This window comes from Mrakia frigida, assembly GCF_051309035.1.
Source record: "Mrakia frigida strain ATCC 22029 unplaced genomic scaffold BDY24scaffold_24, whole genome shotgun sequence".
Classification (NCBI taxonomy): Eukaryota; Fungi; Basidiomycota; class Tremellomycetes; order Cystofilobasidiales; family Mrakiaceae; genus Mrakia; species Mrakia frigida.
In genome coordinates this window covers 57,166-78,415 of record NW_027481257.1, presented here as the reverse complement: position 1 = coordinate 78,415, position 21,250 = coordinate 57,166, and the positions used below count along the sequence as shown (strand labels likewise).

The 21,250-nt window shown below is 54.5% G+C and overlaps 6 protein-coding genes across 6 annotated transcripts; 3 read left to right on the top strand and 3 right to left on the bottom strand.

Moving 5' to 3' along the window:
• Window positions 1-1,461: 1,461 nt before the first annotated feature.
• Window positions 1,462-6,185, bottom strand: BDY24DRAFT_395436 (transcription factor domain-containing protein). Its single transcript, XM_076641296.1, has 17 exons — window positions 6,017-6,185; window positions 5,738-5,808; window positions 5,599-5,622; window positions 5,458-5,472; window positions 5,323-5,378; window positions 4,692-5,257; window positions 3,995-4,417; window positions 3,707-3,861; window positions 3,596-3,623; window positions 3,381-3,514; window positions 3,230-3,298; window positions 2,874-3,145; window positions 2,764-2,780; window positions 2,512-2,679; window positions 2,273-2,395; window positions 1,868-2,179; window positions 1,462-1,748 (listed from the first exon to the last, which is right to left on the bottom strand). The coding sequence occupies exons 1-17, from the start codon at window positions 6,024-6,026 to the stop codon at window positions 1,576-1,578; spliced, it is 2,616 nt and encodes an 871-aa protein (XP_076494761.1). The 5' UTR covers window positions 6,027-6,185; the 3' UTR covers window positions 1,462-1,575.
• Window positions 6,186-6,504: 319 nt separating this feature from the next.
• On the bottom strand, window positions 6,505-10,013 carry BDY24DRAFT_395433 (uncharacterized protein). Its single transcript, XM_076641295.1, has 16 exons — window positions 9,614-10,013; window positions 9,310-9,532; window positions 9,141-9,240; window positions 8,953-9,082; window positions 8,465-8,882; window positions 8,322-8,384; window positions 8,116-8,244; window positions 7,957-8,042; window positions 7,743-7,884; window positions 7,598-7,669; window positions 7,442-7,512; window positions 7,048-7,362; window positions 6,922-6,953; window positions 6,795-6,851; window positions 6,657-6,695; window positions 6,505-6,552 (listed from the first exon to the last, which is right to left on the bottom strand). The coding sequence occupies exons 1-13, from the start codon at window positions 9,763-9,765 to the stop codon at window positions 6,938-6,940; spliced, it is 1,917 nt and encodes a 638-aa protein (XP_076494760.1). The 5' UTR covers window positions 9,766-10,013; the 3' UTR covers window positions 6,505-6,552; window positions 6,657-6,695; window positions 6,795-6,851; window positions 6,922-6,937.
• A 376-nt stretch (window positions 10,014-10,389) lies between these two features.
• Window positions 10,390-13,870, bottom strand: BDY24DRAFT_342642 (COG2 family protein; the record flags this gene model as incomplete). Its single annotated transcript, XM_076637493.1, has 11 exons — window positions 10,390-10,702; window positions 10,774-11,068; window positions 11,156-11,398; window positions 11,476-11,554; window positions 11,634-11,746; window positions 11,831-12,056; window positions 12,138-12,644; window positions 12,718-12,933; window positions 13,043-13,309; window positions 13,410-13,490; window positions 13,595-13,870. Coding segments are annotated over 11 exons (2,616 nt in total), but the record flags the coding sequence as incomplete, so codon positions are not given.
• A 2,081-nt stretch (window positions 13,871-15,951) lies between these two features.
• Window positions 15,952-17,177, top strand: BDY24DRAFT_342608 (14-3-3 family protein; the record flags this gene model as incomplete). The annotated part of the gene is made up of 5 exons (XM_076637491.1): window positions 15,952-16,018; window positions 16,159-16,400; window positions 16,538-16,602; window positions 16,709-16,899; window positions 17,008-17,177. The coding sequence occupies 5 exons, from the start codon at window positions 15,952-15,954 to the stop codon at window positions 17,175-17,177; spliced, it is 735 nt and encodes a 244-aa protein (XP_076494758.1).
• BDY24DRAFT_126947 (uncharacterized protein) lies at window positions 17,145-17,982 on the top strand. Its single transcript, XM_076635968.1, has one exon. The coding sequence runs from the start codon at window positions 17,235-17,237 to the stop codon at window positions 17,736-17,738; it is 504 nt and encodes a 167-aa protein (XP_076494757.1). The 5' UTR covers window positions 17,145-17,234; the 3' UTR covers window positions 17,739-17,982.
• Window positions 17,983-18,389: 407 nt separating this feature from the next.
• BDY24DRAFT_342723 (auxin efflux carrier) lies at window positions 18,390-21,242 on the top strand (the record flags this gene model as incomplete). Its single annotated transcript, XM_076637496.1, has 10 exons — window positions 18,390-18,485; window positions 18,787-18,897; window positions 19,069-19,147; window positions 19,246-19,341; window positions 19,409-19,626; window positions 19,711-20,302; window positions 20,420-20,499; window positions 20,589-20,682; window positions 20,796-20,821; window positions 20,904-21,242. Coding segments are annotated over 10 exons (1,731 nt in total), but the record flags the coding sequence as incomplete, so codon positions are not given.
• Between the last annotated feature and the right edge of the window lie 8 nt (window positions 21,243-21,250).

Genomic DNA, 21,250 nt, shown 5'->3' with positions numbered 1-21,250 from the left:
ATCCTCTGGGCGCTGCATCTCCTCACCAACCAGACGATGGAAACGGCCAACGAGATCGCGAAGTACACGCCTGGAACGGCAGAGATCACGTTGACGCCGTTGAACAAGCAGTTGTATGCTGATGTGAGTTTCGACGCGCTCGAGACTTAGGTTCGTTCGACTCAATCGCTGACCATTATTTCTCCCTTTCCTCCGTTGGAACAGCTCGTCACCTGCTTCCCCGCTGGATACATGACCACCACCAACATCTCCAGAGCTCGTAAGTCCCTTCCCTCTCTCGCCTTCCCTCTCTCCCTTCCCCAACTCCCAAACTGACCCCGTTCTCTCCCCTCTTCTTCAACAGTGAGTGCCCTCAAAGACGCCGACAAGAAGAAGAAGGCTGCCATTGAGAAGGACAAGGCCGAGAGAGAGGCTGCTATGGCCGCTGCCGCTGCTGGAGGAGGAGGAGGAGGAGGAGGAGCGTCCAATGGAAACGGGCACGGGAGCGGAGTGGGATCGCCTTTCGCTTTCGGTGGAGGAGGAGGAGGAGGAGGGATGATGAATACGATTTGAGGAGGGTTTCGTACCCTTGATGTTTGTTTGTGTTCAGCTTGTGTGTAGTGATATCTTTCTTGCCTTTTCTGTCCGTTCGCGTCGTTCTCGTTCGTCTTTCGCTTCACTCTGCTGCTTGATACTCTACTTTCGTTCGAGGAAGTGGTGCGTTCGATATGATTCTTTCTTGCTTTCTTTATCGACTTGTAGGTTTCGGGAAAGACGGCGAGAAAAAGAACCATTGAGAATGAGGAGGAGGAGAGAAGACGCGTCGTGAGCTTTTCGACGGACTGAAGGAAATCGACGTGGGAGCCTTGTCGTTATGTCTTCCCAAGCGTTCGTTCGTTTCGTTTGTTGTGTCGTGGTCGGGGGTAGGCTGGAGGCAGAGCGCAGAGCGAGAAAGAAGGTTCATCGAGATCCAAAAAAGAAAGAAAGCTCGTCGACGCCACGAAGGCGGACGTGAACGACCCTCTCTCCGACCTCTTCAACGTATATTTTACATTCGGCGACGTCGTCTTGATCGAGTTCTAAAATCGAAGAAGATCGAGAGGAGAGTCAGCCTGAGGAATGGTGGAACGAAAAGACAAGAGAGACGGGAGCCGGGAGACGACGAACGAAACGGCTTTCCTCGAGATGGAGAGCAAAGTCCACGAGCTTCGTTCTTCCTGATCGTTTCCCTCCCACGGTCGCGAACCCACCCCTCGCCTTCCTACCAGTGATTTGCAGATCGAAGAGATAGGTAAGACATGTCATAAGAACCGAGAACGAGAGCCAAACAAGTAACAAACGAACGAACGAAAAGAACAACGTGAGGGAGAGAGGGGTGTGTGCAGAAACTGAACTGAAAGAGAAAAGAGACGAGAGAAGAAACGGCTGAGCCGATAACGACACTAAAAAGGAAACCCAAAGACACCACCTGCCTCCTCCCTCCCTCCCTCTCCTCCTCTCGCAGCCCAAACCCAACGCACAACCCTCCCCTTTCCTCCTCTCCTCTCCTCCCTCCTCCAGCTCAGCTCTCGACCTCGAGCTTGACGACCCTTCAGTCTAGAGCATCGCATTCGACCCGATCATAGGCGAGTTGATCAACGTCTCGAACAAGCTCTGCTGATCGAAGCTCTCCATCCCTCCTGCTCCTCCTGAGGCTCCCGGCGTGGAGGAAGAGTCGAACTGGTTGAAGAGGTTTTGGGAGGAGGGTTCGCAGATACCCATGTGAGAGCCTGAAGAGAACGCAAGAAAGAAAGAGAGATGGTCAGCAAGACGAGAAAGGAGAAGGACGGAAAGACGCGTCGACGAGAACGAGAAGGCAGAAGGAGAGAAAGACGCGTCCCGGACTCACCAAGCGGGTTCAAAAACAGGTCATCCAACCCTTGAAGATCCCTCGGAAGCGGACTCGGCGCTGGCACTCCACTCCCACTCGTATCCATCGCGTGAGGACCACAGCTGGCAGCGAACGCCTGTCCGAACGGCGAAGCAGCTTGACCATCCTCGTTCTCGTCGACGAGAGTTCCGTTGAGGGTAGGGTTGTTGAGAGCGGCGGAATTGATGGAGGGGGATCCAGTTTCGGGGTTCTCGTCGGTGAGACGACGAAGGACGGCGGTCGAGAGGAGTTCGAAGGTTTCTCGACAGGCGGCGGAGGAGGAGACGTTGACTGTTGGAGAAGTCGGGAAGGTCAGCGAAGGAGAGAGAGATGAAGAGACGAAAGGGAGACATAGCGTGGCAAGAAGAGAGTAGAGCGACGTACAGGAAAGAGCTTGGAGGACACTCGAACAACTCTGAATGTCCATCATCGACTCGCTGAGGGAAGGAGGATCGTCGATGTTTCCGAGAGCGACGTTCCAGAGTGTGTAGAGGTAGGTGATTCCAGCTGTTGAAACAAAAAAGCCATCGGCGAGACGTGTCAGTTTTCGGTTCGTTCCTCGAAATCGAACCAACGCGTCGAAGTCACAGTCGACGTCGACGAAAGAAAGGCTCAGGACTCACCCATGAACAGCGTGTGAGCCGCCAACCAGAGGTAGTTCATCTTATTGGCCTGGTACATCCTTCGAACGATCCTGATGAGGTAGCTGGAGGACTTGAGGCATGCTGAGAGGGCAGCTCGAGTTGGTCGAGGGCAGGCGGGCGAGGGTCGGAAGAGGAGAAGGACGGAGTCTGATGGACGAACGAAGGCACGAGAAGTCAGTTCAACGAATCGAGGAAATCAGAAAGGAAGAATAGGAAGAGGCGAGAGCGTACTATGGAACATCACAGCCCTGCGAAACGAAGGAACGAACGAGAAAGAAAGGGAAAGCTCGAGGTCAGCGAACGCGTCCAACTCTCGTCCTCCAACCTCACTTCGAACTCACCACATCTCAGCACTAGTAAAGCTAGACTCCGCACTCGGCACCGTACTCAGCCAAGTCTTCAACTTTTCCAACATCTCGTCGAACCAAGCCTGCTCTGGCACTCCAACGAGGCACGATCGATCTCCCGGTGTGACTCGATGAAGTCTCCTCTGGATGTCGGACTGGAGCTGTCGGATGAGGATGATGTGTCGAGAGACCATCTTGGAAGCAGAGTTCTCTCCTGGGATGAGAGCCGTGTCGGTGATGTTTTCGTCGTCGAGGAGGGAGGGGTACTGAATGAGGGGAAGAGGAGAGGAGGGAGGTCAGCGACGTTCTCGTTTTTGAGGTTCGACGAGAAAGGAAGAAGAGCGACTCACCGGAACGTTGATGAACTCATCGGCGATCATAGGTGGTCGACCAAGGTTGAAGCAGAGTTGCCGATCGAGCTGCCAAATGCAAACGGAACAGGTTCAGCGTCGATCTCGACGAAGAGGGAAGAGACGTCGACGCGTCGAAACTCGAACTCACCTTGTACGCCATCCAGAACAACCTTCTCTTCATGTCGACCTCGAGAGGGCTGACTTGAGAGGCCGAAGGAGTCTCGTGGTGGTAACCGAACTCGATACACTGTCGCATGGCCATTCCCGTGAGGTACCAGATGCCTGAGGGAAACGAAGAAGGAACGGGGAACGATGAGCTCGAGGACGAAAACGACGCAGGAAAGAAAGGAGAGCGAGACTCACTTCCTCGTCCGGGGTTGAAGAGCGCATACTGTAGAGAAGGAGCGAATGAGGTCAGCGAGGCGAAGGAGGAGGGAAGAGGAGGAAAGGAGGAGGGAAGAAACGAAGACGAACCTGGCAACACAGCAGGACTCCCTGGAGACCGACGTGATTCGACGAGGCGAGGATGCAGTCGATGTGCTTCATCGCTTCGGCGTGGAAGGCTTCCGACGACATTCGAAGATCCGAGGTAGGGTCCAGAGTCCTCGAGAGAGCCATCGTACTCAGAGCTGAGGGGACGAGAACGAAGACGAGAAGAAGGAGGTCAGCTTTCGTTCGTGGTTCGAAGAGCCTCGCTCTCGACGACTCAATGCGAAAGGATGGAAGAGGGAAGGTGAGAGAGAGAGATAATCGAAGACTCACCGAGGAACATCAAAACAAAGAACAAATCCTGCTCCGTCGCCTCCTCGGGTTCATCCAACACCCTCGTCAACTGCTTCAAGAAGCTCGGCATATGCAGGGTCTGATTCTGGAACTGAATGTACTGGTTGTAGACCTCCACCAGTCTCTCAATCGCTCCTCTCGGAGGGAGGACCGGGATCGTGATCGACTTCCTCGGAGGCATGGGAGCTGGGGAGACGGAGGGACGTTGATCTCGTGGGAGGGTGTGGTGGGACGCTGTGAATTCAGGGTGTTGAGCGAGTTGAGCGAGAGCGTCGAGAGCTTCTGCTTCGGCGTGAGAGTGAGGGGAGGAAGGGTTTTGGTTGGAAGGAGTGTAGTTTGGGTGAGTTGCTCCTGCTGGACCGGTTTTCATGACGGAGGAGAGGACCATTCGGGCGAGGGAGACTGGTAGTGAGTGAGAAGGGAGGAGAGTGGTGGGTGAGGTGGTTGATGGGAGGGAGGAGGGTGAGAGGGAGGAGAGGAGCGAGGGCCGAGGGCAGGAAGAGAGGGAATGAGAGGGAAGCGGAGTATTGGTGAAGGTGATAGTAAGATGGAAATGAAAGTGAGATGGGGAGCAGGAGAGAAAGGGAGAACGAAGAACGAGAGAGTCAGCAAGAAACGACTCGTCGTCTCTCCTCCCTCGACGCGAACCAGACGAGACGAAACTCCTTGTACTCACTTCCCGACGAGCTCCCCATGAACTTTGGCTCCCCACTCTGCACGGAAGCGAACCCTACTCCATTCAACAAACTGTCTATATCCCTCTCCCTACTCCTCGGTTCTCCCGAATGCATCGACGGCGAGGAAGTCATGCTCGAGTGAGAGTTGTGCGAGTGCTGCTGCATTCCTGGGTGCTGCTGGTAGTGACCCGGGGGAGGACCCATCTGATGCTGGTGGAGGGAAGGGTCGATCCTTCCCAAGGGACCGTCCTGGTTGTACATGTTGCTGAGATCGGGTTTCGAGTCTGCTGCTGAAGCCGAGTAGAAGTTGGAATACGGAGGGGAGTTTCGAGCTGTTGACGAGGAGGAGGACGCGTGAGGTTGATGGTGGTGGTGGTGGTTGTTGGGATCGTCGTGGAAGTGAGGATGGAAGCCTCCTGAGGTTGGGGTGGCTCCGGGATCTAGTTGATGGATCGAAGAGGAGGAAGACGAAGGGCCATTGAGGTTCGAGGGAGCTCCTCCTGCGTCTCTGTTGGCGAGTTCTCGACGGAGTTGAAGGATTTCTTGTTCGAGTTCGTAGAGGTAGCTGCGCGAGAAATGTGTTAGCCACCCAGAAGGCGAAAACGAGAGAAAGAGACGAAAGAAACAAACCTTCTGGAGACGTTCTTCTTTGAAACCGCGTCGAAACCGACGCACTCGACTTTGGCCTGAGAGAGGCGAGAGAGACAGAAAGAGTCAGCTTGGGCAGCACTATACACAGATCCGTGAGGCGTAGAGGCGACTGACCTTCAGGCATGAACCCTAGTAAAAATGACACGAGGCGAACGAACGAAACGAAAAAGGTCAGCTCATTCTTCTCATTCTCCTTCCCTTTGTCCCCATCCCGTCCCTTCCTCCCGTTGTATCCCATCCTCCTTTCAAACTCACACAAGCGGGTAGTTTCCCATCACACTACATATTTACAAAAACCACGCGAAGAGAACGGATCAGCTTCAAGTCGAATCTACGCACGCGAGGAGACTCGACGGGTCACGCCGAAGGAGAGAGCAGGAGGAGAGGAACGCACCTTGCTCTTTCTAGATCTACATCGAGCACACGCTGAGATCGCTCGAGCGACAGTATGAGAGCCGGCAACTTCTGGTCCAGGTAAGAATGCGGGAGCAGATTTGAAGGAGGGACGAGGGCGAGAGAGGAGAGAACGAGAAGAAGAAGAAGGAGGGAGGAAGGAAGGAGCGATGAGCTTGCATTTCTTCGGAAGACCTTCCGATAGAACTGATCCCTCTCTCCTCCCACTTCCCGCATCTCTCTACCTCGGAAACAGATACAGAAGGGACTGCGGACTCACCTGCTGACATGACTGGAAGAGAGGAAGAGAACGGATCGAACGAGAACGAACGAAGGAGAAAGGGAGGGAGGACGAGAAGAGAAGGTGGTCGTTTGAGGAGGGAAGAATCTTGCTGCTCCTGTTTCCTCCTCCTCCTCCCTGCCTACGGTCGAATCTGCTTCCGAGATACATACTTTCGAGATATCCAGCTGCATTTCTTCTTGCGTGGTTGACGATCGAAAATCTCCTTATCTCTCTGGAATCTAGAAAAGCCTCTGAGCTTCGAGAGACCAACTCGAGACGGCCTAGAGCGAAGAGGCCAAGGATCGAGCTCAACAACGGGAGGGAAGGAGCGAAAAAAGGTAGAGATCTCAGAGAAGAAGATCTGTACCTCCAGAAGCTTCGTGGAGTGTACTGTACTCGCTCATCGTCCAGTCTATCAGAGAACCGAGAAGAGGCGTGCCGGCCGTCGAAGCACTGCGGGGAGGAAAGGAACGTCGAGGAACAAACCAGCGAAACAGGCATGAAATCGACGCGTTTCAGGATACAATGAGAACCTGAGGAGTGAAAGAAAGGAGATAGAGACCGAAAACGCGTCTCAGTCTCTGAAAGATCGAAGGAGACGAGGAAGAAAGGTGAGGGGAATGAGTCGCGAACTCACCCGAACTCGTTCTCTTCTCGATCTGGTTGTCGACAACCTCTGAAGCGAAGAGTGAGAAGCGGAATCAAAGTCAGTCACGATCTCCCGGAGCGCAAGCAGCTCGAAACGGAAGAAGGAGAGGGCCGAACAAACACTTACTGGAACGACGCGTCGACTCTCCTCCTCGCCCTTGAATCCAGTCGAAACATGCAAGAACTAGGAGAAATAGGAGAAAGAAACCTCGTCAGTCCACACATTCTTTACCTCGATATATCCAAACACTCACAAATTATCTCTCCCTTTCAGTGCTCGCACAACCTGTTCCTCCCACCGACCAAGAACAAACCGAACCCAGGTCTGGTCAGCTCCCCTGCTCTGGACTCCTCTCTATCCTCATCCTCACTCTACTTACCCGAATTCCCCCTCCCAAGCCTGACCTTCCTTCCTTCCCAACATTCCTCGGTCCAGCATCACCTCCCTCCTCACCCTCTCCGCTTCCTCCCTCCCCATCCCGATCCCTGCTCCGGCGAAGATCTTCAGGAAGATCTCCATCGGCAACGTTCGAGTTGACGCTTGACCTTCGGTTCGGGAGCTGGGGCTGGGGTTGAGGGTTCGTTCGAACGCTCTCGAAAGCCAGAAGTGGGTGGAGGGGAAAGTGTAGGAGTACTGTTGTGGAGGGATTTGGGAAGTTGTGATAACCGGGGGGAGGGAAGTGAGGCAGGAGTAGCTGCGAAGAAGCGGGAAGGAGGTCAGCGTTCGGCTGGGAACGACAAAAGGAGGGAGGGAGAGGAGACGCGTCGACGAACGTGATTCCTGGAACGGAGATGGTATCGGGGTTTGATTCATCTCGATCTTCTCGGACGATAAAGAAGCAGAGCTGATAGACGACGGAAAGATGATAAAGCGAGAGTTGGGTAGGACAGGAGACAAAGGAAAAGAGATGGGAGAGAGGAGCGACTGACGATCTTCCTCTTTGCGATGGGAAGCTCAGAAGGCGGGTCGGTGATCGTTCGACGAAGACCTTTGACTTGATGCTACAAGGAAACGCTCAAGAGCGTGTGTGTCAGTATCGAGCTGTTTCGATTCGAGAAAAGAGAGCCGACTCACCTGAATCCAGTTCGGAAAGGAGAGCAGCCTCCCTGTTCCTCCCTTCGCATCCTCGATTCCAGTAGTAGGGACGACTCCGAGTCGAACAGCCCCAGGGAACGAGTAAGGGTCGAAGTCAGATCCCCAGTCGCTCGGGAAGTCGCTGATGAAGAAAAGGAAGGGGAGACGGAGAGTGAGCGTCTTGAAGAGATGAAGAGAAGAGGAGAGGACGGACTAGTTTGGCGCATCCGAAGGAGCGCTGCTCCTGTCCTCGTCGATGGAGTTTCCGTCGTCGTCGTAGAGGTAGGTCGAGAATTGATCCTGTGAGGTGAAGGGAGCAAGGAAGATCCGTTCAGCGGGGTCGAAGCGAGAAGAGAGAAAAGAGGAGACTTACTCCGTGGTTTTCCTCCTCGTTCGGAGGGTCGACGTCGAGACGGACTCGTCGAAGAGCGAGACCGTCGTCCTCTATTTCCTTCGAGGTGGAGTAGTAGTAGATGAAAGAAGAGGCGATCATCTCGTGGGGCTGAGGAGGAGGCGTGAGAAACGCAGAGTGAGGTCGGGTTGAGGGCGATAGGATCGAGACAGAGGAAGTGAACGAACAGCTCCTTCGATGTGCCAAGACCCCGAGTAGCCCTGTCCGGGTTTGAGATGATATTCGGCGACCTGTAAGGGAAGAGAGGAGACGAGAAGTGCGCCCTCGACGAGAAGAGAAGAATCGTTCTCCTTTCCCAACCCAAACTCACCTTGACAATAACCTTCAAATCCTTCCCTTTCAAATCCAGCGGACCTCTCAACCCTTTTTCACTCGGCTGAAACTCCGAAACCTTCCTAGCAAACTTCCGGTCCTCCCTCTCCTGTCTCTTCTGCTCCATCAAGAGAGCTCTCCACTCGCTCAGCTTCTGCCCCTCCTTCCCCGTCCAATTATCTCCCGTCGTACTGGCTCGTTCTTCCCATCTCTGGAAGGAGGGAGTATCGACGAGTTCGAGCTTTTCGTCGAGGGATTGTTGGATCATGGGGAGAGCGATGGTGAACAGGTGTTCGATGGCTTTGTAGAGGGACGGGTGTGAAGATCGAGGGCCGAGGTTGTTGATGTAGGAGATGATTCGGGTCGAGTCGCCGGAAGGAGAGACTCGGAAGATCGAGGGAAGCCAGGCGAATTTGCTAGGAGGGCGAGAAGCGGAGTCAGAAGAGAAATCTCGGGCGAGAGAGGGGAGGGGATCTTCGAGCTCACCTCGAGTGCTCGACGGGTTCAGGTTCGTCTCCGTAGGGATGAGAGTGCTGGAGAGTGACCGTGGTGTCGAATCCTTCTCCTTTGGGAGCTTGCTCTTCTGAGAGAGGAGTTGATCCGTGAACGTAGGGGTCTGGAGGAGGTGGAGAAGGGTGAGCTCGGTTCGACTCAGACGGAGGTGCTGAACGAACACAGGGACGGATGAATGATATCCAGGACCTTCCCGTCTGACTTCGGATGATAGTCAGGTACGACGGACTCCCGAGCGAAGTTATCGAGTCCTTCCTCGAGCTGAAAGGGAGGCATACGAGCAAGGGTGAGCTTCGAGATCGAGGGAGGGAGGAAGAGGTCGAAGCTCACCACTCGATGAAGGGACTTTGGAACCATCCCGTCCGCTACTCTCACACCACAGACATCGCCAAGCTCAGGTGTCTGAATGAGCTTATTTGCTTCCTCAAGAGCGTCTTGAACATCCTTCTCAATGGCTTCCCAGTCTGCAGTGTCGACGGGAGCGTCCTTCTCCTCCATCAGAAGGGAGATCGAGTCGAAGGTGATGATCTTCCTGGCTTCGTGTTTGAGATCCCTAGTTCAAAGCACCCAAGAGGACACGTTTTAGCGTAAGTACTCTAGTATGGAAAGAGAGCAGAGGGAGTTACGAGCTCACCTTATGGCTGAATCGATGATCTCTCTCTCCAAACCCAGCTCCTCCTCGAGCTTCCCTTCCTTTACCCACTTCTCACACAGATTTCGATCCTCGTCGAGAACCTTGAGAGGCCATCCTGGTTTGGCTCGGATGGCGGAGAGAAATTCGTCCATCCGGTGAGTTGGAAAGAGGAGGAGGGGTTGCGGTGATGGTTTGGAGGGAAGGTGAAGGAGAGAGGGAGCAGGGAGGGAGGAACGAGCTCGGCCAAGCTCGAGGACCTAGCGGACTCCATTTGCTGCCGTCGATAATCGTTCAGAGGAAAAGAGCAAACGGAGCAAAGCTCGTCGCAACGAGGGGAGGAATCGGTGTCGTGGTTGATAGCGTGTTCGGAGCTTCGACGAGAAAGGGTTCCTTTCGAGGAGGAGGGTGCGAACGACGCGCCTCTCCCCTTCTTCTCAGTCCTGGTCCACCTTCCAAACACCTCAAGCTCACACAGTGCCGTCGGAGATCGAGACAAGCAGGCCAGTGGAATCCGGGGAGTCATAAGCGAACCACAGTTTGAGAAACAGAACGTCTCTGAGCACAGATCGAGCAGACACAAAGGGAGAGAGGCATAGGATATATCAGTCTACGAAAGGGTATGAAAGAAAGGCGAGGCGAACAAAGAAGGGAAAGACTGAAAAAGGGAAGGAGACAGAGAAGAAGAAGCTCAACAGCTCGACGCGTCGAAGACCCCACTCCTTAAGCGACGCTCGAATCCCCTACCGAACACCACAAGAACAAAACCAGAAACAAAGTCAGCATTTATCCCGCAATGAGCTAACGCCGAAAAGCGGAAAGGACTCACCGTCTCCCAACACGACTCCCTTCAACTCGACCCACGCCTTGCTCTCCTTCACCTTCACGCCCATCGACTCCGCATCCTTCCTCAACCCTTCCACATCCAACAATATCTGCAGCTTGATGTTGTCCTCGTCCTTGGCTTCTTCACTGGCAGCCTTGCTTCCAGCTGACGATCCTCCAAACAGCGAGAAGGGCGTTTTGCGAGACTTTCGAATCTTGCGAAGGGATTCGTCCGATTTTCGAACGGAGATGAGGACGGAGGCGTAGCTGTATCGAAGGGAGAGCGAGGTCAGCGGTCGTTCCTTAAACGAGTCGAGCAGAGGCAGGGAAAGACTCACCTCCCAGCAACAGCCTCGAACACCTCTGCACTCCAGGCCTCTCCGAAATCCTCCTTGACCACTTCTCCCAGCCCTCCACCGACAGCGAAGTACGTCCGAACAGGCTTGAGGATCCCAGCGACGAAGTAACTTGCCTCCTTGGGTTCTCGTTTGGTGGTGACGTTCCTGTACTGAGAGGCGACGGATCGAACGAGACGGAACGATTCCGAGCAGCGACGAGTGAGGATGGAGATGATTTGAGTAGAGAGAGAGGGGATGAAGGAAGAGAGGGAGGAAAGGGAGGTGGAGAGGATGGCTGGATGGGAAGATGGAAGAAGAGGGAGAGAGTTAGCGAAGGGGATCGAGGGAGTGAAGAGAAGAAGGACGAGGCGCGTCGACGAACCTTCAGCCTCGAGTCCTTCTTCTGGGACGTCGACCGAAGCGAAGATGCCCTCGATCTCCTTGTTCCAAAGGTCTAGCATCCTCCTCTCGAGCTGCTTGACGTCGGCGATAACGAGGGTGGCATGCTTGAGCTTGAGATCCTCGGCGGCGATGACTGCTGGATCGGTCGTGGTCGTTTCTGGGACGGGAGTCGAACGACCTGAGGCAGCTCCTGCCGCTCCTGGACGACTCGATGCAGCGGATGCTGAGGCGATCTGATGAGTTGATAAGAGAGAGGTGAGTCAGCTAGAGCGGGAGGGAAAGGAGGAAGGGAAGCTGAACTCACTCGTTCGGCGACGGAAGCAGGGGCCTCGGGAACGGGAAGGATGCTCTCGAGCCAGGTTCGATAACGACTCAAGATCTGGTTTGACACGAGAGGATCAGAAGAGGGATCAATAACCGATCGAGAAGAGAATGGTCGGGAAGAAGACGAGGCTCACCTGAAGGTTCAACCTCCAGAATCGATGAGCCAGCTCGGGGATGAAGGTTCCAGGAGCCCAGCAGTTCTGAATCGCAGCGAAAACCGCCGTCGTCTGAGGCAGATGGAACCCGTCTTTGCCTATGAGAGCACAATCAAAGAGGTGGGAGAGTCAGCAAGAAAGGACTCGTGATGAGAAAGAGCGTGACTTGAACTCACCAACGCCCTCGACTCCTCCGTTCCTCTCCTTCTCCCTCTCAGCTCCAGCCATGGCCTCCTCCAGCCCCGTCACAATCTCCTTCCACCTCAACTGGAAGTAAACAGGCAGCTGCCATCGTTTCTCGAACGTCTTGTAGGTCTGATGATCTCGCATGGCGAGGACTGAGTCGAGCGAGGGAGCGATGGATTCGAGATGGGTGAAGAAGGCGTGGGTGAGGGTGTAGTGCTGTTGACGACCGATGAGAAAACGAATCAAAAATCAGTTTCGAAGCTCGTGAGGTCAAAGGAAGAGAAAGGAAGAACGAACCTGATGCAGTTCGGCCGGTCGTCCAGCCGCAAAGATCACAGATCCCAACTCGTCCATCAACCTCTCTCCGATCTCCTTCCAAACCACATTCCCAAAGAACTCGAACCTCTGCTTCTCTCCTCCACTCGCCTCTCCCTCTCCTCCTTCGCCCTCCCGATCTCCTCCTCCCGACCGACGAAGCTTCTCGGCCACGTCGAGGACGATCTTGCACTCTCCCGACTCGACTTCTCTCAGCAGTCGGTTGTAGACCACAGCGAGAGCTGAATCGTCGCCTTTGATGTGATCGTAGGCAAGGAGGGCTGCGGAAGCGGAAGGTGGTGGTGGTTGGGTTGAAGAGACTAGGTGCATGGAGTCGAAAGGGTTGGAAGGGTTGGAAGCGGTCGAGGGAGTGAAGGGAGTTGGAGTTTGAGGAACGCCTGGTGAGAGAGGGTTGGCGGTAAGAGAAAGATAGGGAGTTTGAGGGATCGATGGGGAGAGGGGCGAGAGCAGGAGGTCGGCGGAGATGATCTGCAAGAGAGTGAAGACGCAAAGTTAGCCCGACGAAACGAGACACGAGAGGAAGGGAAGAATCGAGGCTCACCTTCCTGACGAACGGTCGAACGAGCTCCCTCCTGAACAGATCCTCGGCGTCCCTCCATCCCTCGACAAGCTGGTAAGTCTTCAAGCACTCGAGAAGAGTCTCCCGCACCTTGTCCTGAGCTGCAGAGTTCGAATGCCCTCCTGTGAGGGACGCGAGCGTCTCCGAAAAGAGATGGTCGAGGTCTCGATTGAGAGTGTTTCGAATGCGCTCGATTCTCTGCGTGCAACGACAAGATCAGAGTTTCAGTCAGCTCCTGCTTTGTGTGTGTGAGCCGTATGAGAGAGGCAGCAGCTCTCAGAGACGACGGAGAACGAATCCGACTCACCCACTCGACCTCTCCGACGATGGCACACCCGTCAGCCCTAGCCTTCTCCGCCAGATACAGCACCCTCGTGTACTCTGCTGCCACCCTAGCTACCAGTTTCTCCCCTCCTTCCACCGAAGTCGAGAGAGCTCCGAACGAGGAGGCTGCTGGTTTAGTTGAAGACGAGTTGGAGGTGGATGGGTTGGAGGAGGAAGCCGGAGGGATGTCGAGCAGAGTTTCGGTTCGAGTGAGAGAGTCGGTCAAGCTGAGAAGAAGTTGGAGGAGGGTCTAGAGGGTCGATAGGAGGTAATGAGAAGACGCAATGAGTAACGAGGAAGAGGAGGGAGGGAGGGAAATCAAGGGAAGGGGAAGGGAAGGTCGAGCTCACCTTCTCGTCACGAAGCGTCGCTCGTTCTTCCAGCTTGGCTTCTACCGCTTGCTCGTTCGAGACCAGAGATGATCGAATGACCTGTATATCATCCACCAGAGCCCGACGAGAGCGGAAGATGAAGGCAAAACCGTCAGCGACTCGAGCTCAACTCGACCCCTCCTTCCCTCCTTCGATCGACTGACCTCAACGTCTCCTTTCAGCTCAACCAACGGTCCCACCACGCTCTCCAACCTCTTCCCTTCCCCTCTCAGCCCCGTCCCTAGCGAGATAAACTCTGTATAATCCTCGTTGATGAGCTGAACGAGTTCCTCCTTGAGTACGGCGAGGTAAGATCTCAAATCCGTTCGAAGCTCGTCGAGAGGAGTGTGAAGTCGAGAGAGAAGGAAAGCGTCCACATCCCACGATGGATTCGAAGAAGAGAGAAGAGGATGGGAGTGAGAGAGGGGTAGGAGGAAGGGCTGCAGAAGGGAGAAGGGGAGAGAGAAGAGAGAGAGGTCAGCCTAGGAGTGACGAGCGAGGAGAGGGAGAAGGGAAGGAGATGGGAAGGACGAACGAGGTCGTGAGGTTCCTCTTCCGAGTCGTCGGATTTACGAGGATTCCGAGAGGGATCGTAGGCTGGAGGGATGAGAGGGACCCCGTGGGAGTTGAACGAGTCTCCCATGCTCGAGCGAAGGGGGCGGAGGAGAAGGGAAGAGGACGGAGGGAGGAAGGGAGGAACTCGAGTTGACGGTTCGAAAGGTGAGCTCGTTCTTTCGCCGTGAGAGCGTTGACTCGATGGATTTTCTCGTGGCTTCATGTGGGGATCTTGTAGACATTACCTCGGTTGTGTGTATCTGAGAGCTTGGCGGGTAAATTTCTTCCTACGCCTCTCCTGGCAACCCGCATCGCTCTCTCTGCCTCCATCCTGCGCGTCCTCCTACCAGCCTAATAGAAAGTTGAGAGCAGGTGTAAGACCCCGAAGCGTCTTGGTCGGGAAGGAATTGAGATCAGTTGTTCCTTTCGCACGAGAGCTGGGAGAAGGAGCTTGCAGCGAAGGGCCGTTTTTCTCGACGCGTCTCAAGAGTCATCGAATCCTCCGACCTCCCACTTCCTACACCTCCCAAATGGAAACTACAGCCACGGAATTTTAGTTGATGGGAACACTGACATTACTATTGCCCAAACAAAGTAGGGCTCAAGACCAGCGTCCGTCGTCGAGAAGGTGTGAGTTCGCTTTCTCTTCCTCTCTTCGCTTCTCCTTTCGTTTTTTTTCCCCCTTCCTTCCCGAAAGTACTCAGAGGCATGACTGAACTGACTCCGTTGTCACTCGTTCGTGAAGTTTCAGGCCGCTGCCGAACAGAGGGGAGCGGAATCAAACGCGTCGTCGGAAACGGGACGAGACTCAAGCTTTCCCGTTGTGAATTTGATGGGCCGTTCTTTTTCTTGCAAAAAAAAACGGTGTCGGAACGAGAGAGAGGCGTCCGTCGGCGATATGCAGAGTTCACGAGGAAAGAGAAGAAGTGTCAAGTGAAGCAGAAGAGAGCAACAGAGAGGTTTAACAAGGGAGGACGATGGGTTGTTCTTCGGCTCCAAGGCTGCAGTTCTTTTTGAGGAGTAGACCCAGACCCACTTTCTACGCTACGTATCTCTCGGTCAGAAAGGTAAACAACCAAGACACCCACAACAACAACCATTTTCCTTCGATCCCGCAGCAACCCTAAGCCCACTCTCGCTCTCTCAAGAGAGAGCTTCACCTCTTCCCTCCCAACCCCCAACCCCCAACTCCCTCCCCAAACCAACAAACCTCCAATCTCCACTTCCCCTTCCCCCTTCCCTGTGAGTGTTCACTCTGTCCCTATCCTTCTTCGACAAGACGAGAGCTTCAGAGCTTCGAGGAGGAGGAGGAGGCTCGAAAGAGTGTGCTCTCTCTTGCCCTCCCTTCCATCTCGCGTTGTTCCTGCCTCTGCTTCCTCCCACCTCCTTCGTTCTGAGCTCGCAAGATGCTAGGAGATGATCTTTACTGACTCTTTCTACTTCTTTCCTCTTCGTTGTTTTAGTTCTACCTCAACGTGAGTCTTTCTTCTTCAGCCCTCGACTCCCCCCCATCGCAAAAGCCCTTCCCTCTCGTGGAACAACCAGCACACATCGAGCTGCCCTCCCTCCTTCGCCTCTCGAGCTACAACCACTCTTTGATATATATCGCTGGAGCTCAGGAGGAGCATGCTGTATAGGAGGAGCCCAGTGGAGGAGTTGAGGCGTTCTATAGGGAGGAAGGGAAGGGAAGGGGAGGGGTGGGGGAGGAGGAGACGAGCCCAACCCTCTGCCCTCGCCCCTGTGCCCGCCCACCTTTCACGCTAGAGCTCCTCCCTTCCGCCTTCCACCTTCACATCCTTGTCGTGAAGCTCTAGAAGGAGGCTGGCTCGAGCTTGCTGGCGAGGAGAAGCTCCCATCTGCCACTTTTCTCGTTCAGCTCGAGGTTTGGGAACTCGTGTGAACGATCCAACGTCGCTGACCCTTTTTTCCCTGTCCTTCCTTTCCTTCTTCCCTTCCTTCCCACAGAATGACCGACACCCGTGAAGATTCCGTCTACCTCGCCAAGCTCGCTGAGCAGGCTGAGCGATACGAGGGTACGTTCAACCTCCTTCTTTTGCTTATCTTCAACCCTCTTCCTTCGAGAAGGAACGAGTTCAAGAGCGACTCCGCCCATCTCACGTCTCCTTCCTTCCTTTCGCTGACCTTCCTCCCTCGTTCTCTTTCGTTTTCGCAGAGATGGTCGAGAACATGAAGCGAGTGGCTTCCTCGGATCAGGAGCTCACCGTCGAGGAGCGAAACCTCCTCTCCGTCGCCTACAAGAACGTCATTGGAGCTCGACGAGCTTCGTGGCGAATCGTCTCCTCCATCGAGCAGAAGGAGGAGTCCAAGGGAAACGAGACTCAGGTCACCATGATCAAGGGTTACAGGGAGAAGATCGAGTCCGAGTTGGCCAAGATCTGTGAGGATATCCTCGAGGTGCGTCTTCTCTTTTCGTTCTCTTCGAACTCTGTTCCCTTCGAGGGCTGAAGTGTCGATGGTCAAACAACAACCGACCAGGTTCGCTGACTCTCTCCCTCTCTCCTTCTCTTTTATTCTGTTTCTGTGCTTCTCAGGTTCTCGACAAGCACCTCATCCCTTCCGCTGCCTCCGGAGAGTCCAAGGTCTTCTACCACAAGATGTTGGTCCAGCTCCTCATCCCTCCTCCTCCTCCTCTTCCCCGCTTCGCCTATCTCTCCCTTCGCTGACCTCGCTCTCCTCCCTTTTTTTTTTTTTTCTCTGTTCAGGATGGGAGACTACCACCGATACCTCGCCGAGTTCGCCACTGGAGACAAGCGTAAGGATTCCGCCGACAAGTCCCTCGAGGCTTACAAGGCCGCCTCCGACGTCGCCGTCACCGAGCTTCCTCCTACCCACCCCATCCGACTTGGACTCGCCCTCAACTTCTCCGTCTTCTACTACGAGATCCTCAACTCTCGTGAGTCTCGCTTTCTTTCATCTCTTGAGCTTCGAAAAGGAAGGAGAGGGACGAGACGACTTGCTGACCGTCTCCTCTCCTCGTTCGTTCCTTCCTTTCTCCCTCCAGCCGATCGAGCTTGCCACCTCGCCAAGCAGGCTTTCGACGATGCCATCGCTGAGCTCGACACCCTGTCCGAGGAGAGCTACAAGGACTCGACGTTGATCATGCAGCTGCTCCGTGATAACCTGACCCTCTGGTTCGTTCCTTCTCTTTTTCCTTTCGTCTACTCGACTTGAACTCGAAGCTGACCTTCTCTCCTCTGTTTCGGATGCGATCAACACAGGACCTCCGACATGCAGGAGTCCGAGTCGAAGGCTGAGGCTCCCAAGGAGGAGGAGGCTGCTCCCGCTGCTGCTCCTGGTGAGTCTTCGTTTCCGTCTCACCCTTCTCCCCTCCATCTCCCTTCGTCAATCCCGATTGAACTCGAACTGACCTTCGTCCTTTCCTCCGTCGTCTTCTCCTTCTTTCCTTCTCTTTCGCAGCTCCCGCCGCCGAGGAATAGACGTACTCTCCTTCGTTTCTTCTCTTTGCTCGCTTGCCCCTTTTCGTTTCTTTCTCTGGTCCCTTTCACTTTTTCGACCCCACTCCACAACCTTTTTTCGTCGGCCTCTGCTGCTCTCTCCACCCATTTTTTTCACTACACAATCCAACCCTACCTCGATTCGGTTCGATACAAACGATCCATCTACCCTTGCTTTCTCTTCTCCCTTGTTTCGGTTCGATACGCGTTGAAAGGGTTGATGATGAGGTTCTTGATCGAGACTCTGCGAAGTGGAGGGAGACGGCGAAGAGACTAGGCTGAGCAGAGAAGAGAGAGGGAGGAAGAAAGGGAGACGGACGCGTCGCTCGACGAGGAAGAAACGCGACGAGACAACACCTCCTTCCGAGCCGTCTCCTACCTGTTGAGCTTCGCATATGCCTGACTCTCTTCGGATCCTCTATATCCCCGAGAGCGTAGCAGACCTCTCGGCCAGCTCGGTAGCAGCTCAATCAAAAAACCGCGAGCTCATGTCGACATCTCGGAGAAGGCCTTTTTCGAGACGAAATCTCAATCTCGACGAACCACCTCCATCTCTCCCCCAACCACGACCAAGATGACCTCAGAAACCCCAAATCCAAACTGCCGATAAAGGGACTCTTCTTGAGGCTTCTCGACCCCCCGGCGGCGCTTCGAGCTTCGAGGAAGCGCCCGTCTGGAGGGCTTCGATTGTGACTTGACCTTCAACGTTCAACCTCCCTTCTCTCCTTCGCTTCCCTCTCCTCACCTCAAACTTATTCGCTAGCATGCCGTCCGTCGGTGCTCTGATATGGACTGCTATGTGAGTTCAGCGTTTCTCTTTCTGACCTGCAGGAGGAACTGACTTGTTTGGTTCTCTCTCCTCTCTCTCTCGCTTTTCTCCTCGTTCCACCTTCCTTCCTGGTCGCTTTTTCATCGAAACGAAACCAGGGTACCATTATTGAAGATCGCTTTAGTTACCCTTGCTGGTTTCACCTTAACAAAGGTCGGTTTGTTCCCTTTAGCGGCATCCAGAGGTTTCAGCCAGGTGAGCTCGACCTTCCTTCCTTTCTCTCTTCTATCTTTCTCTTCGTTCCTTTGGCCCTCGCTGACCTTTTTGAACCTCTTCAATCTTCTCTTATAGGTCACCATGGTCAGTAAACTTCCTCCGCACGGTTCTAACGACCGCGTGAAGGGGAGGGAAGGAAGAGGGAAGGAAGCTGGAAGCTCACGAGGTCGACGAGAGGAAAAGGCCGACACGCCCTCGTCCATCTCTCCTTCTCTCCCCGCCCCAGAATCGAGATCAGATCAACTAGAGCTGACCTCCTCTCACTCTTCACCTCCTACAGAACCTCGCTTTACCCGCTCTAGTTTGGGCCTCGATTTTACCGTCCTTCAACTCGGACAACGTCAGCTCGATAGGACCTCTTCTGCTCACCGCCTTCTTCTACGAAGTTCTCGTACGTCCAGCTCTTTCCTTACCACAGCTATCTCGACCCTCTCCCTCTTCATCACCACCCCCCTATCAATCCTTCAAGAGGGAGAAGAGCTGGTCAGGTCGAGTTCCTCCTGCTTCGGTGGACTTCCCGAAGGAACTCTAATGCCCTTTTGTTTTTCCTTATCTTCCCCAGGGTCTGTTCTTAGCGTTCCTCATTCGGGAGTTCTTCTTCGTACCGAGGGAGTTCCAGTGGGGGATCTTGATCATGGTGAGTCTATTCTGTCGATCTTGGATGCTCGATCTCGGTCCTGAACGCGTCGAGGATGTTTTGGTCTCGTTCGCTAATCTTATCTCCGTCCGTTCTAGGGAGCTCTCTCGAATTGGGGAAATCTTCCTACAGCAATCGTTCAGTCAGTCGCTGCTGCTGCTCCCTTCGATCCAGCTACAGATCCAGCTCTGGGAACAGGTGAGCAACATCTCGTCTCCTCTTCCTTCCGAAATCGCTCGCTGATCTTGCTCGCCGCTACTTCCAGGATACGTCGCCGTCTTCATTCTGGCGTACAACCTCACCTTTTTCACCGGACTCTACCGAGTCTGCGGTTGGGATTTCCTCGACGAATCGGAGGAGGGACCTCCCGAGACGTTGAGGGCGAAATGGAGTCGACGACGACGGTGGATCAACGAGAAGATGGGAAGGAAGAACCCTCTGGGCGCCTCAGATGGAGGTCGGGAGCTGGAGGAGGCTTCGACGGTGGTGGAGTCACCGGTAAAGGGGCCCAAGGGGGTGATAGTGGCGGGAGAGGTGTCGAAGTCGTCGGACGCGGCTAGGAGCGAGGAGTCGGAGGAAGCAGGACCCGTCGAACCCATTGAACTCCAACCAATGCACAAATCAAGACGAGCTAGTTCGGGTCAACAACAACTCGCAGCCATGGATCGACTCACTCGCACGGCCTCGGCAGCAACGGTCGATTCCGTCCTCGAACGGACCTCCTCCTACCTCCCTCCCTCCAACGGCTCCACCGTCACTCGACGAGTCCTCCAATCCTTCCGAAATCACCCTCACTCCCACTCTCACAAAGAACGTCTACCACCTCCTCCTCCTTCAGCCAACCCTTCGAGAGCTGCCTCTCCTCACGGATCCAACCCCGACGAGGAGGAGGATCTCGACCTTCCGACGGAACCTCAGTCCTTGGGAATCACCATTCTTCATGCTCTCAAAGCCATTCTCCTCTCCCTCTGCACTCCCATCACTGGAACACTCGTGCTCGCTATCATCTTTTCCCTCGTCTCGCCGCTCAAGGCCTTGTTCGTTCCGGACGTGCCAGGATGGAGTGGGACGCGGATCAGGCTCGCTCCGGATGGGAGACCGCCGTTGGCATTCATTCAGGATACGGCGACGTTTGTGGGGGATATGTGTGTGCCTGGATGTGCGTTTTGGCTTTCTATTTGCGGTTCCTTCCCAAGAGCTGGGGGAAGTGTCGTCGAAGGACGACTCGAGCTGACCTGTTCGTTTCTCAACGCCTTTCCTTTTCTTCTTCCTTCAGCTACCATCCTTCTCGGAGCCTCTTTCGCGAGAATTGAGATTCCCAAACCGTTCTCGAAGCTGCCCATCGGCGCGATCATCGTGCGTCAAAACGTTGACTCGTTCTCATCGTGTCGTCCAGGACCCTCGCTGACTCGTTTCCTTTCCTGTTCCTGCCTTGTCCCCTTTAGGCGATGACGGTCGTCAAGATGGTCATCCTACCTGTCGTAGGAGTTCTATTCGTTACGGGACTCTCGACTAGTTTCTACCCACCGGAGTCGAAGAGTCAGTCTCGTTCTCGTCTCTTTCTCCCACCTTCGACTCACGCCCTCGCTTCTCTTCTTCCATTGACATTCAAACCCAATCTTTCCACTCTGCTTTACGTCCTTCTCTTACAGTTCTCAACTTCGTCGCCATGCTGCTCGTAAGTGCTCGTCTCTCGTCCTCGTCTCCCGATGCGTCTCGCTCTTCGACTCACGCCCTCTTTTCTCATCTGCTTTCAACAGAGCGGAACCCCAGCAGCTATCAATCAGCTCGTAGTCACCCAGCTCGTCGCTCCCGGTGGACGATGCGATGTGGTTGCAGCGTTCGTCTCCATTCCGTCTCCCCGACGCGCTCTTGCTGACTCCTCTCTTTCTCCCCTTTCTCTCTTCTTCCGTCCTGACACTCACAGATTCCTTTTGCTTCAGTACATATTCATGATAATCTCGACGACAGGAAAGTATATTTTGTCTATGTCTCCCCTAAAGAACCCCCCTTGGCAAACGCTGACCTTTTCCCCCCTCCCGCTCTTCTTCGTCCTCCTTTCAGCTTTGACGGCGATCGCTCTGAGCATCGTTGAATAGTCGCCCTT